Source organism: Lynx canadensis, chromosome B3 (assembly GCF_007474595.2).
Source record: "Lynx canadensis isolate LIC74 chromosome B3, mLynCan4.pri.v2, whole genome shotgun sequence".
NCBI classification, from domain to species: domain Eukaryota; kingdom Metazoa; phylum Chordata; class Mammalia; order Carnivora; family Felidae; genus Lynx; species Lynx canadensis.
The window spans coordinates 51,881,649-51,896,763 of record NC_044308.2 but is presented as its reverse complement, the minus strand read 5'-3'; the positions used below and the strand labels follow the sequence as shown (position 1 = coordinate 51,896,763).

Sequence of the window (15,115 nt, the reverse complement as noted above, 5' to 3'; positions counted from 1 at the left end):
GTGTGATGATCATTTGCAATATATACAAATATAGCATCATTTTGTGCAACTCAAAGTTATATAATACTCTGTGTCAGTTATTACCCTGTGTCATTAAGTATTCTGAACACTTTATATGCTTGCCTTTGTGTTGATAATGAATTGGGAAGGGTAGCAATCATCAGGAATTGGTGCTTATTTTAATAATTTACAGCCCATTTGATGGAGATGAAAGAACAGAATGGGTAGTAAGTAAGAAAGTGCAAAGAAGCAATTTAAGTGAACTGTGGAGTACAAAGAGTGCTTATAATCAAGAAGGAAAGTGGTCTCTTGCAAATTCACTGAAGAGAAAATTTAATTTGGGTATTGAAATATTTTGACAAGTGATTATGGCAGATGAGAAGAGTGGTATTGTTGGGGAAATGGCATGAACAATAATTGGTGCAGAAAAAGGATAACATCAATTGGTAGGAATATCACGGAAGAATAGGGAAAACCCTCCAGGGGATTTAGACTGGTTCCATTGTATGCCATAAGATCCCATAAAGATTCTTCAAGAAGGATATATCCTTTTTTTTTTTCCAGGCATTTTTGGAGGTTTATTTATTTATGAGATACAGAGCAAGCAGGGGAGGGGCAGAGAGTGGGAGACAGAGAATCAACTCCAAGTAGGCTCTGTTCTGTAAGTGCAAAGTGCTATAAGGGGCTTGAACTCAAGAGCCGTGAGATCATGACCTGAGCTGGTCAGATGCTTAACCAACGTAGCAAAGTTGCAGATGGGTTTGCTATGTAAGGATGAAATGTGGTAAGAGAATGGAAGGTGGTTTTAAGGTCATAAAGGAATGTGGGGGCAGGGAACAGCTTGTAGAGGAAGAATAAATGGAGGACATTTTTATCAATAGAAACGGCAGACTTCTGGGAAAGATGGTGGAGCAGGAGCATCTTAAGTTCACCTTGTCCCACTACATACCTAGACAATACCCACATCAGTGTAAATAGCCCAGAACATGACCTGAAGACTGGCAGGACAGACTCTCCAGAGCTAATTGTAGAGAAGAGGCCACATGGAAAAATGGTAGGGTGAAGGTGTAGCCAAGAACCAAGCAGACCCAGAGGACTGGCTGTGGGAAGGAGGGACACTGCAAGCACAGAGAAGGCAAAGGAAAAGACCCCACACCAGGCACCCCAGATATGGGGGACCTGCACTGAGAAGACAAATTCCCATAACATTTGCCTTTGAAAACCAGAGGGGCTTAACAATCAGTGGGGCTTAACAATCAGTGGGGCTTAACACCTGGAACTTAAAAAAAAAATCAGTGGCTTGGCTTTGGGAGAGGTGGAGGGTCAGAGGAAACCATCTTCAACCTTAAAGAGACAGCAAAACAACCCTGCTGAGAGCACAGAAATAGCAGTTTGAAAAATGCCTGGGGTGTGCAGAAGATAGATTTATTTACTAATCTCAGAGAAGGCACTGGAAGGGAAAGGAGACTTCTCTAAGAACAAAAGAGGTAGTAGGCACTATTTAGCTCCCCTGCTTCCAAGCCTAGATACATGAACAGCTGTGGGAACCAGCGCAGCACAAACCTCTCCCTCTAGCTTGCTAACAGTGTGTCCCACCCCTGAACTCTACTGCATACTCATCCCCTCCTTCTCCAAGCACCCCCCTCACCTCTCCACACGTCCCCCCACAATGCTGCCCCATTCTCCAAAGCAGCTCCAGGTCTCCTCCCATAGCAAACTTGCACAAAACTGGCTAACAGCATGCCCCACTCCCATGCTCTCCTATGCTCCCTTACTATCCACCCCACCCTCCACAGAAGTTCTCTAAAGTAGTGAGACAAACATGGCATTGTGCAAGCAGCCCTGACAGTGGCTCAAGTGACTCCTGCCCTGGGGAGAGGGGAAGAAAACCACACACACCAGCTCCACTGTAGCACCAGCAGTGGGCTGAAGGTGGTCATCTGTTCTGACTGCAGTTCCCTCACAACAATGAAAGCCTCAAGGGAAAACACAGAGAGAGCACTCTGCAGTTTGATACAACTGCAGCTCTGGCAACTGTCTGGTCTGACCCAACTCAAGCCCATGGTGGCCCAGACTGGTCAATTAACAACACAAGGGCCAAACCCTGCCCCCAACAGACAGACAGAGCCACTAAGGATGACTGGAGTAAAGGCAAGAACAGCTCAACCACAACAGTAGGGCACATAGGAGACAGCCTTGAGGAGCCAGGTTCTGGAAAGAGGGGCATTGCCCTACAGGACCTCTTTTTTTTTTTTAAGTTTATTTATTTTGAAGAAGAGTGTTCATGGGCAAGAGGGGCTGAGAGAGAGGGAGAGAAAGAATCCCAAGTGGGCTCCATGCTCAGCATGGCTGAGTGTGGGGCTCAATCCATGATTGTGAGATCACAGCCTGAGCCAAAATCAATTGCTTAACCGACTGAGCCAGCCAGGTGCCCCAAGACCTCTTCTTCATAAAGCCACTACTTCCAAGAGCAGGAGACATAGCTGACTTCTATAACACATAGAAACAGACACAGAGAATTAGACAAAATGAGGAGACAGAGGAATATGTCCCAAATGAAAGGACAGGACAAAATCACAACAAGAGACATAAATGAAATGGAGATAAGCAATATGCCCAATAAAGAATTTAAAGTAATAATCATAAAAATACTCACTGGACTTAAGAAAAGAGAGGAGGATCTCAGGAAGACCCTCAACAAAGAGAAAATATAAAAAAGAACCAATTAGATATTAAGAACCTAATAACTGAAATGAAAAATACACTATAGAGAATAAATAGGCTACAAATCAGAAAAAAAAAACAAAAACAGAACAAATCAGCAATTTGGAAGACAGAGTAATGGAAAACAATCCAGCTGAACAAGACAAAGAAATAATAAAAAATGAGAATAGATGAAGGGAACTCTGCAACACCATCAAGCATAGGAACATTTGTATTATAGAAATCCCAGAAAGAAAAGAGGGAGAAAATGGGGTAGAAAATGTTTTTGAAGAAATAATAGGTGAAAAGTCACCTAATCTAGGAAGGAAATAGAAATCGAGATGCAGGACACATAGAGAGCCCCCAACAAAATCAACCCAAGGAGGTCCACACCAAGACACATGATAAGTAAAATGGCAAAAAGTAGTGCTTAAGAAAGAATTTTAACATCAATAAGAGAAAAAGAAAACTGTTGCCTCCAAGAGAAACCCATAAGCTATTATCTGATTTTTCAGCAGAAACTTTGTAGGTCAGAAGGGTTGCAAAAATGCAACCAAGAATAGCCTACCCAGGAGGCTCCCATCCAGAACAGATGGACAGATAAAAACTTTCCTAGACCAACAAAAGTTGAAAGAATTAATCACCCTAAGCCAGTCCTGTAAGAAATATTAAAGGTGACTCTTTGAGGGGAAAGGAAACACGATAAGCAGGAGTAAGAAAAGTGGGAAATACAAAAGCAGTCAAATCATGTACATCTATAAAAATCAGTCAAGGTATTCCAAAAAAAAAGGACATAGAGTCTGAAACCATATAGTTAAAACATGGGGGAAGAGGTAAAAATTTAGTGCTTTTAGAATGGGTTCAAACTTAAACAACCATCAACTTAATATAGACTATTACATACACAAGATGTTATATATACACCTAACGGTAACCACAAATAAAAAACTGGTAGTAGATATGCAAAAAACAGAGAAAGGAATTCAAGGAGATCAGTAAAGAAAGCTAGCCAACCAAGAGAGAAGAGAACAAAAAGGAACAGAGAAGAACTGGAAAAATAACCATAAACAAGTAACAAAAAGGCAGTAAGTACACACCTATCAATAATTACTTGGAATGTAAATGGACTAAACTCTCCCATCAAAAGACATAGAGTGACAGAATGGATAAAAAAGCAAGACCTATGCTGCCTACAAAGAGGCTCATTTCAGACCTAATGACATTCAGATTGAAAGTGAAGGGATGTTATATCATTTATTAGGCAAATGGAAGTGAAAAGAAAGCTGGGGTGGGAGTACTTTTATTGGACAAATAGACTTTAAAACAAAGACTGTAACAAGAAACAAAAAAGGACATTATGTAATCATGAAGGGAATGATCCAATAAGATATAATAATTATAAATATTTATGCACCCAACATGGAAGTACCCAAATATATAATGCAGCTATTAACAAACAAAACAAGCAATCAAAAGTAACACAATAACAGTAGGGCACTTTAACACTCCACTTACATCAATGGATAGATCGTCCAAACAGAAAGTCAACAAGGAAATAGTAGCTTTTAATGACACAAAGACCAGACGGATCTAACATATATTCAGAACATTCCATCCTAAAACAGGAGAATACACATTCTTTTCAAGTGCACATAAAACATTCTCCAGAATAGATCACATGTTAGGCCACCAAACAAGTCTCAACAAATTCAAAAAGATAAGTCATATCAGTCATCTTTTCCAAGCACAAAAGTCTGAAACTAGCAATCAACCACAAGAAAAAAATCTAGAAACAACATGAAAATATGGAAGTAACATGCAACTAAACAATGGTTTAACCAGGAAATTGAAGAATTCAAAAAAACATATGGAGACAAACGGAAATGATAATAATGGTCCAAAATCTTTGGGATACAGCAAAAACTATTGGAAGAGTCAAGTTTATTACAGGCCTACATCAAGGAGAAAAATCTCAAATCAGCAACCTAACCTTATTTACCTAAAGGAGATAGAAAAAGAAGAACAAAACCCCAAACCAGCAGAAGGAAGGAAAAAAGATTAGAGCAGAAATAAATGGCATAGAAACTAAAAAAAATATAACAGATCAATGAAACCAGGAGCTGGTTCTCTGAAAAGATCAACAAAAAGCCAGACTGAGAGAGAGTACACACATGAGCAAGTGCACACTCAAAATAAAAAATGGAAGAAAAATAACACCACCACAGAATACCAAGGATTATAAGAATATTATGAAAAATTATATGCCAACATATTGGACAACCTAGAAGAAATGGACAAATTACTAGAAACATGTAACCTCCCAAAACTGCATCAGGAAGAAATAGAAAATTTGAGCAGATTGAAACTGAATCACTAATTGAAAAACTCTCAAACAGAAGTCCAGGAGCAACCACATGGCTTCACAGGTGAATTCCACCAAACACTTAAAGAAGAGTTAATACAGGGGCATCTGGGTGGCTCAATTGGTTGAGCATCTGACTTCAGCTCAGGTCATGATCTCGCGGTTTGTGGGTTTGAGCCCACATTGGGCTCTGTGCTGACAGCTCAGAGACTGGAGCCTGCTTTGGATTCTGTGTCTCCCTGTCTCTGCTCCTCTCCTACTTGTGTGCGTTTGCTCGTGCTCACTCTCTCTCTCTCAAAAATAAATAAACACTAAAAAAAAAGAGAAGAGTTAATACCTATTCTTCTCCAACTGTTATTACAAAAAAAAAAATAGAAGAGGAAAAAAAATTTCCAAATTTATTCTTGGAGGCCAGTATCACCCTAATACCAAACCCAGATAAAGACACAAGAAAACTACAGGTCACTATCTCTGATGAACATAGAAACAAAAATCCTTAACCAAGTATTAGCAAACCAACTCCAACAATACATTAAAAACAACCATTCACCAAGATCAAGTGGGATTTATTCCTGGGATGCAAGGTGGTTCAATATTTGCAAATCAATGTGATACTTCATATTAACAAGGATAAAAGCCATAGGATCACTTCAATAGATGCAGAAAAAGCATTTGACTAAGTGCAACAACCATTCATGAAAAAACCCCTCAACAAAGTAGGTTTAGACAGAATAATAAAGGCCATATATGAAAAACCCACAGCTAACATCATCAAAAACTTAGAGTTTTTCCCAACTCAGATTGGGAACAAGACAAGGATGTCCAATCTTACCACTTTTATTCAACATAACACTGGAAGTCCTAGCCACCACAATCAGGTAAGAAATAAAAGGCATCTGCATCCCCTGGGTGGCTCAGTTAGGGGTCTGACTTCAGCTCAAGTCATGATCTTGCAGTGAATTCGAGCCCCACGTTGGGCTCTGTGCTGACCTTGTGGATGGAGTCTGCTTGGGATTCTCTCTCTCTCCCCTTCTCTCTGTGCTGACAGAGCAGAACCTGGAGCCTGCTTCAGATTCAGGGTCTCCCTCTCTCTCTGCCCCTCCCCTGCTCATGCTAGATCTCTCTCTCTCTCTCTCTCTCTCTCTCTCTCTCTCTCTCTCTCTCCCCCCCCCCCTCTTGCTCTCTCTCTCAAAATAAACATAAAATAAAAAAAAAAATAAAAGGCATCCAAATTGGTAAAGAAGTAGTATAACTCTTACTATTTGCAGATGACATGACAGTATATATAGAAAACCCTAAAGAATCCACCAAAAAAAAGTACTGGAACTGATAAATGAATTCAGTAAAGTTGCAGGATACAAAAATCAATACACAGAAATGCACTATATTTCTATACACTAATAATAAAGTAGCAGAAAGAGAAATTAAGACAACAGTACCATTTATAATTGCATCAAAAATAAAATACCTAGGAATAAACTTAACCAGAGAGGTGAAAGACTTGTACTCTGAAAACTATAAAACACTGATGAAAGAAACTGAAGAGGACACAAATGGAAAGATATTTCATGCTCATGGATTGGAAGTATATTGTGAAGATATCCGTACTACTCAAATCAATCTACAGATTTAATGTAATCCCTGTCAAAATACCAACAGCATTTTTCACAGAACTAGAACAAATAATTCTAAGATTTGTGTGGAACCATAAAAGAGAGCTAAAGCAATCTTGAGGAAGAAGAACAAAACTGGAGCGATCACAATCCCAGATTTTAAGATATACTGTAAGGGCACTTGGGTAGCTCAATTGGTTAAGCATCCAACCTCATCTCAGGTCATGATGTTGTGTTACATGGGTTCGAGCCCTGCATCAGGCTCTGTGCTGACAGCTCAGAGAGTCTGAAGCCTGCTTCAGATTCAGTGTCTTCCTCTCTCTCTCTCTGCTCCTACCTGACTTGTACTCTCTGTCTTTTCAAAGTAAATAATCGTTAAAAAAAAAAAAAGGAAAGAAAGAAAGAAAGAAAAAGATATACTGCAAAGCTTAGTAATCAAAACAGTATGGTACTGGCACAAAAACAGATACATAGATCAGTGGAACAGAATAGAGAGCCCAGAAATAAACCCATGATTATATGGTCAATGAATCTATGACAAAGGAGGCAGGAATATGCAATGAGGAAAAAGACAGGCTCTTCAACAAATAGTGTTGGGAAAAGTGGACAGCTACATGCAAAAGAATGAAACACAACCACTTTTTTACACCACACATAAAAATAAACTAAAAATGGATTGAAGACCTAAATGTGAGACCTGAAGCCATAAAAATCCTAGAAGAGCACAGGTAGTAATTGCTCTGACATTGGCAGTACTAACTTTTTCTAGATATGTCATCTGAAGCAAGGGAAACAAAACTATTGGGACTACATCAAAATAAAAAGCTTTTGCATAGCAGAGGAAACAACGAAACAAAGACAACCTACTGAATGGGAGAAGATATTTGCAAATGAAATCTATAATGGTTTAGTATTTAAAATATTCAAAAACATATGCAACCCAACACCAAAAAAAGCAAATAAGCCAATTAAAAACGGGCAGAAGACAACAGACATTTCTCCAAAGAAGACATCCAGATAGCCAACAGACACGTGAAAAGATGCTCATCATCGCTAATCATCAGAGAAATGCAAATGTAAACCACAATGAAAAATCACCTTACACCTGTCAGGATAGTTGAAATAAAAAACCAAGAAACAACAGTGTTGGTGAGGATGTGGAGAAAAAGATACTCTTCTGCATTGTTGGTGGGAATGCAAACTGGGTTAAGCACTGTTGAAGACAGTAGGGAAGTTCCTGAAAAAATGAAAAATAGAAATACCATATAATATAGTAATTCCACTACTATTTACCCAAAATATACAAAACACTAATTAGAAAAGACAGATGCACCCCAATGTTTACTTGTAATACTCAAGATACGGAAACAACCCAAGTGTTTAGATGAATGAATAAAGATGTGGTGTATATGTATGTACACATACATATACATACACACACACACACACACACAACAGATTACTCAGCCATAAAAAAGAGTGAAAACCTGCTATTTGCAACAACATGGATGGATCTAGAAAGTATAATGCTAAGTGAAAGAAGTCAGACAAAGACAAATACCATATGATTTCACTCACGTGGAATTTAAGAAACACAACAAATGAGCAAAGAAAAAAAGAGGCAAAAGACAGAATCTTAAATACAGATTACAAACTGATGGTTACAGAGGGGAAGTTATGGAAGGTTGGGTGAAATAAGTGAAGGGAATTAAAAGTACATTTACCATGATGAGCACTGAGTAACATATAGAATTGTTGAATCACTATGTTGTACACCTGAAACATTGTATGTTAATTATGCTGAAATTAAGCAATAATATATTTTTTTAAAAAACCTAAAATAACCCTGGGGCTCCTGGGTGGCTCAGTCAGTTAAGCGTCTGACTTCAGCTCAGGTCATGATCTCACAGTTCGTGGGTTTGAGCCCTGCTGTGCTGACAGCTCAGAGCCTGGAGCCTGCTTCAGATTCAGATCTCCCTCTCTCTCTGCCCTGCCCCCACTCACACTCTTGTCTCTCTCGGTCTCTCTGTCTCTCTCAAAAATAAACATCAAGAAAAAAGTTTTTTTAAAAATTATAAAACAACCCCCAAAAAAGAAAAAAAATACAAAAAATACATCCTGGAATTGATAGCTGTGTAGTTGGGAAAACAAGCAAGAAGATGATAGAGGCAAATAGCGTCCTAAAAAACTTCAAGTTTACAGGGAAGGTAAAACTGAAAGAAAATGGAGTTTGAAGCAAACAACATTTACCCAGAAGTGCCCCCCTAGATTCTAAAAATGCAGGAAGAACCTGAGAGAAGATAGTAACATATTATTCTTCCATAACAGACATATCATTCTTCCGAGTAGGCAACAGACTAAGCAAAAATTTAAGGGTCCCAATGCTTTACTGGCTTATGGGAAAGATCATCACTTGAAAATGCACTTTAACTCAGCACTCCAAAAGTGCCTTGAATGGTCACATTCATCAGTAGCACATCATGATAATCCTCTTCCTCTTAGGAGCCCAAACTACTTAGTTTATGGAATAAAGCAGCCACGTGCTAAAAACAATGAGAAGAGGATTTGTCTTGAAATTAGATACTGTAGTAAAAACACTTTCTCCCAGTGTGCCTGCATGGCTCAGTTGGATAAATGTCCAACTCTTGGTTTCAGCTCGGGTCATGATCTCATTGTGAGTTCAAGCCCTGCGTCAGGCTCTGCAACCATTAGTGCAGAGCCTGCTTTGGATTCTCTCTCCCAAGATAAACAAACTTAAAACAACAACAACACTCTCCCAAAGTGGAATGCCTCATAACTCAGCAATGTCAGTGATGCTCACCTTTAGGATATTGTTTCTTACTACAGATAATTAACACGTGTGTGTAATCCTTAATTTACTCAAAAACCCTGACAGGTCCTAGATTAAATTATCATTTGAGCAATGGCTCCATGACTCCACCCTCCTAAAATGCTGTGAAAAGTGAAAAAAAGGGCTGGAAGAAAGGAAGGCCATCAACCAAAATCAAGGGAATTTTTTAGTACATAGAAAACAACTATCACACACATTCACTAACCTATACAACTAACCAAGACAAGAGTGAGAAATATTAGGAAAGAAACATTAGCCAGAACTATTGAGTGTTCATAATAGCCGGATTTAGAATCTAATTCAATTTCTTACTGTTTCTCCACATTCCATCCTACCCCAAATCTCTGACCTCTGTCCTATGAGGTCTTCTCTTCCAGGCAGGCTCTCTCCATGCACTGAACACACCCCAGATGAAAAAAAGTCTCATTTAATAGTGTCCACAGAAATCTTAAAATCGAGTCCTGTTACTTTCACTGTTAGGTCAGGTCTGGGTCATTCTCCTGAACTTAAAATAGGGTCACGTAGGGAAGAGTCAATCTCACCAGAACCACAAGGTCTAAGAACAAAGCAGGGGTAGTTTCCCCTAAGAAAACTGAGGGTGTTAGGGGAAATGGGGAAGACAAAATGCCCTCTCTAGATTCTATTCGCAATAGCCATGGAATGCAAAGTGTTGGAAGACACCTAAGAACACAGAACCTATTTGAAGGAAATCCTAAGAGACCAAAAAAAATGAAGAGTTTATGTTCTTAGAAGGAAAGACAAAATGTTGTAAAGATACCTATTTCCAAATTAATCTATAATCCATTCCCATTCTAATAAAAATCCTAAAGCAGTGTCTGAATGGATTCTTTATAAAGGGTTTTTCAGAACTCACTTTAAACAATTCACAAAAATTGCCAAGGATATTTTTAATGTTTATTTTTGAGGGGGGTGCAGCAGAGAGAGAGACAGAGACAGGATCTGAAGTGGGCTGTGTGCTGACGCCTGGGACAGAACAGCGAGGTAGAGCCAAATGTTCTGAAGACAAAGCGTTCATAAGACTAGTCACAAGAGCAGGTCCGGTTTTAGTAATAGCCAGGAAGGCCTGGAGGGATACCATACTATTTTTTAAAACCACGTATTTAGTATTTTTGTTAGGTTGTGTAAATACCATTTCAAGCAAATGCCAAATGGAAGAACAAGGAACACCAAGTCTGTCTCCTACTCCAGCCACACTATCAGTGGCCATGACGATGCCAGTCAGCCAGTGTTACCCAGATTACTGTTAGCCACATCATCAATTTGTACAATGTTCCAGACAGTTTTGGTTGCTAGAATCAGTGCACTGACTGAAACCAGCAAAGGCTGGACAACAAAGTTCTTCCAAAATAATTGCAAATACCACCCTTTTGGACATTAGTGCCTGTAGTTATTCTCCTTGGGCATGCCAGTTTCTTAGTTCTAGTACTGCAGAAATGGGATTCAGGCCAGCAGCTTCAGTTAGTGTAGATGGAATGACTTCCATTACAGCTGCATTAGAACACAGGATTCCATACCACTCACTGTTCATGGATATTCTGTTAACCATAGTGCCAACTCTGTTTCTGGAGTACCACCTCTCATAAAAGCTCTCGCCTCACTGAACAGCAAATAACACATAGGGCATCATGAATGGAGCACTCAGCTTCTTCAGTCACCATTTTTTAGGACCATGCAGTTAGAACTTTTTCCCAGTGATCTTGAACAGTTTTATCCCCTCAGCCAGCTCAGCAAAATCTACCATGTTACTGGTGAATTGGTCAATATGAGCAATTGGCTTGGATCCAGTTGTCTAACAGATGACATCAGTGTCTTCTCTTCCAATAACCCTAGCCACCATGATCGTCATTTGTTCAGGAAATGTAATGCAAGATCACAGAGAACATCTCTTAAGAGTAGACTTCTTTAGGAGAACGTTACAACCAGTTTTAAAAATTTGCTTCGCTGAATTTAGAATACAGGCTCTCTCTTCTTAGCACTGGGCCCATCTGGGCATATCAGAAACTACTATGTGATTATCTTTATCTGTTTTGGGAGCAGATAAGGAAAACTGAATAAGCCCAATCTTAGCCTTTTCCAATCTGGTTAGCTCATCTTTTGGGTGAGAACCAGCCCTTCCACCAACTTGCAGTCATCATTTGTCCCACCCAGTTTCTTTATATATTTAAGCTATATATAGTTTATATATAAACTATACATACATAACTATACATACAGCATATCTATACATACATAAAAACATTTATTTAAACTAAAACAAAACTGATCACCCATTCCCTGCCCCTGGTAACTACCAACCTGGTATCAATGATGTTGGTTTTTTTCAATTTTTCAGTTTTTTTTTATTATACCTATAAGAGATCATCAGTATTTGTCTTTCTTCATCAGACTATATTTTACTTGGCACAATGCCCTCAAGGTTTAACTACTTTGGTATCTGTAAGATCTACACCAGTAGTAGTGGCTGAGTCATTCACTTCCTTCACTACATTTCCACTTACTGGAGAAAGCAGACTTAAACACAGAAAACCTTTCAGATCAATGAAGTGGCTGCAATATCTAAGTTTCTCTGTCACCTAGTTCCATGGGTCAAGACGTGTTAAGATTTCAATATACCCTCCTTTTCCAATTCCTTCTGGAATGCCTTGGAAAGGATGGTTGGGTGAATCCTTTTCTGAAAAAGCTTGATACTCAAGTCTAAGAAAACCAGCAGTGATGACCACCAATGTGGTGCCACCTCATGCTTCTTTATCTTGAGCCTCAGACAGCTTCCTCAGCCTTCTGGCTGCCGGATGCAACACTTACATTTGTGTCAGAATGGTGGTGCCATCAGTCGTAATGGTCACATCACCTTTCCCATCTTTAATCATTTTATCCTTTTGGTCCCAGGCTTATTCTGATAGCAACAGCAACAACTTTCGCCATGGAGAAGTTCAAGTAGATTTGGGTTAGCTTGCTGTGGTCCTCATAGGTGCTTTTCTTGGGGCTGCTGGCAGCCCTGGTAAGCACTGGCTCCAGAGTACCCCTGTTTGGATATGGCAAGCTTAGCGGGTCTGCGTGGGCTCAGAAAGGACAGATGGATGTGGATTCCGGCTCGCTACAGAATAATGGTGAGCCCTGTGAACCACTGAAGTGGATTAGAACAGGTCACTCCAAAATATAAAACTTTGGCATATTGTTTTGAACTGAAGGCAACCGAGAAATAGCACATACAGGAAGGGCTCTCTGCCCTCCACTTTTCTGCCTAAAAGTATGGCATAAATTTTCTGTGAGAAAGGTGCCCTTTTTGTAAAGATTTTTTGAAGTAATCTCTATCCCTAATGTGGGGCTCAAATGCAAAACCCTGAGATCAAGAGTTGCACGTTCTACTGACTGAGCCAGCCAGGTGCCCTGAGAAACATGCCCTCTTATACCAGGAAGGGGAGAAAACTCATCCTTGGAGAAGGTAATCCACACCAAGAACCATCTGTGTGAACTTGACTAAAATAACCCTTATCTTCCACTGGTTTTCCCCCATGTATTTCCTAGTCACTTTCCCCAGAATGTATCACCTCTAGAAGTCCAACCCCTTTCCTTTGCCTACTTGTTTCACAATTTATCACTCTTTGTTAAAATGGTAAGTCCTGAATCTACACACTTCTTTGAAGTTTCCACTTTTCTATAAAGTCTCCTGTAAAAACAGCAAAGAAGATCCATATATTTTTCACTTGTTAATCAGTCTTGTGTCTGCTAAATTCACAGTCCTCAGCTGGAGAACCTAAGAGGGTAAAGTTTTCCTCTCCATCACCTTGCAGGTGGTGGATTAACTGCAGAGTAGAAGGTGGAAGAAAAGAACTTCTTATGAGCTTGTGTATTGATTAAACATTTAAAATAGAGAATTATATGTATATTTTAAAAGACAGTAAAAGAAAATTTTCATCCATTCAAGTTACTCCTAAGAATAATGTCTTATTGAATTCCAAAGAAAACAAACATTTTTAAAAAGATATATAAATTTATTAAAAATCTAAAGATAGTTAACAATTTATTGAAGTCAGAAAAATATATAAAATCTAGAAAGGTAGAATTAGTAATTAGGTTTCAAAGGATTTAGAAAGAATTCCTTATAAAAGTTTTAAATATTACATTCCTTGTCAAACTGGGACTTGGAGGGCTTTTGGTATTTCACCCCTGACAGACTGCCTTGATGAATCAGTCAGCAGAAGCACATGAAATTGTGGACACATATTCACTCTTATCCAAATGTAGCAAAAAGCACCATGTTCCCTACTAAATAAAATTTGTAGTTTCTTCCGCAATTCTTTAGAGCAATGAGCCTTGAGAATCCATTTCCCCCAAAGAAGAGCCATTTGTACCTTTGTCCTAATACCTCTGATACTTGCCAGGAGTTAAAACTCTGAGTCATCACCACAGGACTCCTCAGATAAATGCAGGTGAAAATGTCTCAGAGCATGGTTTACTCTGTTCTATTCTCTCACATCTCAAATTCAGTTGGCTGGTCACAGTTAGGCAGGTAGAAATGGGCTAAAAATGTTAGAACTCACAATAATCTTCTCCAGAAGTAGATTAAGGTCATTACTGTAAAGCATGACAGAAGAGCCTGGACCAGCAGTCTTCTCCAAGAAGATGGCAGCATGGGTGAGAAGAAGAGACAAAAGCCATCCTACAAGGGGGAGGGAGAAGGGGAATTAGATGGCTTCATAATGCTCCACATCTGAACTCAATAAAACACACTGGAGCTTCGGATTCAATAGTAAGATAACTCCCGAATTTAAAAAGTAGAAAAAAGTCAATACTGACCACGAGGCAACTTGTACTTTTGAGTTAGGATTTGTAAGAAATAGTCCAACATAGAACAAAGAAGGAAATAGGAGACACTTAACTATGTCACAGAACGAATACTCCTCTTTTGACTTGTTTTCAAAAGCTAAGAGGATACCAATCTCCTTTCCCACCAAATAATCTAATGAAAAATGGGTGGAGGACCTGAACAGACATTTCTCCAAAGACATCCAGATGGCCAACAGACACAGGAAAAGATGCTCAACACCACTAATTATTAGGGAAAATGCAAATCAAAATCATGAGAGGTCACTTCACCACAGTCAGAGTGTCTAGTATCAAAAACATAAAACAAAAGTTGCTGAGGGTGTATAGAAAAGAGAACTGTTGGTGGGAATGTAAATTGGTGCAGCACTATAGAAAACAGTGTGGCAGTTCCTCCAAAAATTCCAAAATTGAAATGTCATAGGACCCTGAAGTTCCACTTCTGGGTATTTACCTGAAGAAAAAAAAAAACATTAATTCAAAAAGAGATATGCACCCCTATGTTCATTACAGCAGTATTTACAATAGCCAAACTACAGAATGACTCCAGTGTCCATCGATGAATGAATGGATAAAGGCAATGTGGTATGTATACATAATGCAATATTACTTAGCCATAAGAAAGAATGAGATCTTGCCATTTGCAACAACATAGATAGGCCTAGAGGGCATTATGCTAGGTGAAATAAGTCAGAGAAGAGACAAAAAACATGATTTCATTTATATGTGCAATCTAAAGAA

At 39.0% G+C, this 15,115-nt stretch overlaps 1 protein-coding gene and 1 pseudogene across 3 annotated transcripts in view; both read right to left on the bottom strand.

The window, feature by feature from the left end:
• Positions 1-15,115, bottom strand: part of BCL2L10 (BCL2 like 10) — an 83,358-nt gene that overhangs the window by 65,528 nt on the left and 2,715 nt on the right. The window contains exon 2 of one of the 3 annotated variants that reach the window (XM_030318180.1): positions 14,092-14,210. The exons of 1 other annotated variant lie outside the window; for it this stretch is intronic. In XM_030318180.1, coding sequence (XP_030174040.1) covers positions 14,092-14,210 — 119 coding nt within the window. Of the gene's footprint in view, positions 1-14,087; positions 14,211-15,115 lie in introns of those variants that run through there. One more of the 3 variants, XM_030318181.1, reaches the window with a different exon arrangement.
• Positions 10,769-13,952, bottom strand: LOC115516018 (annotated as a pseudogene).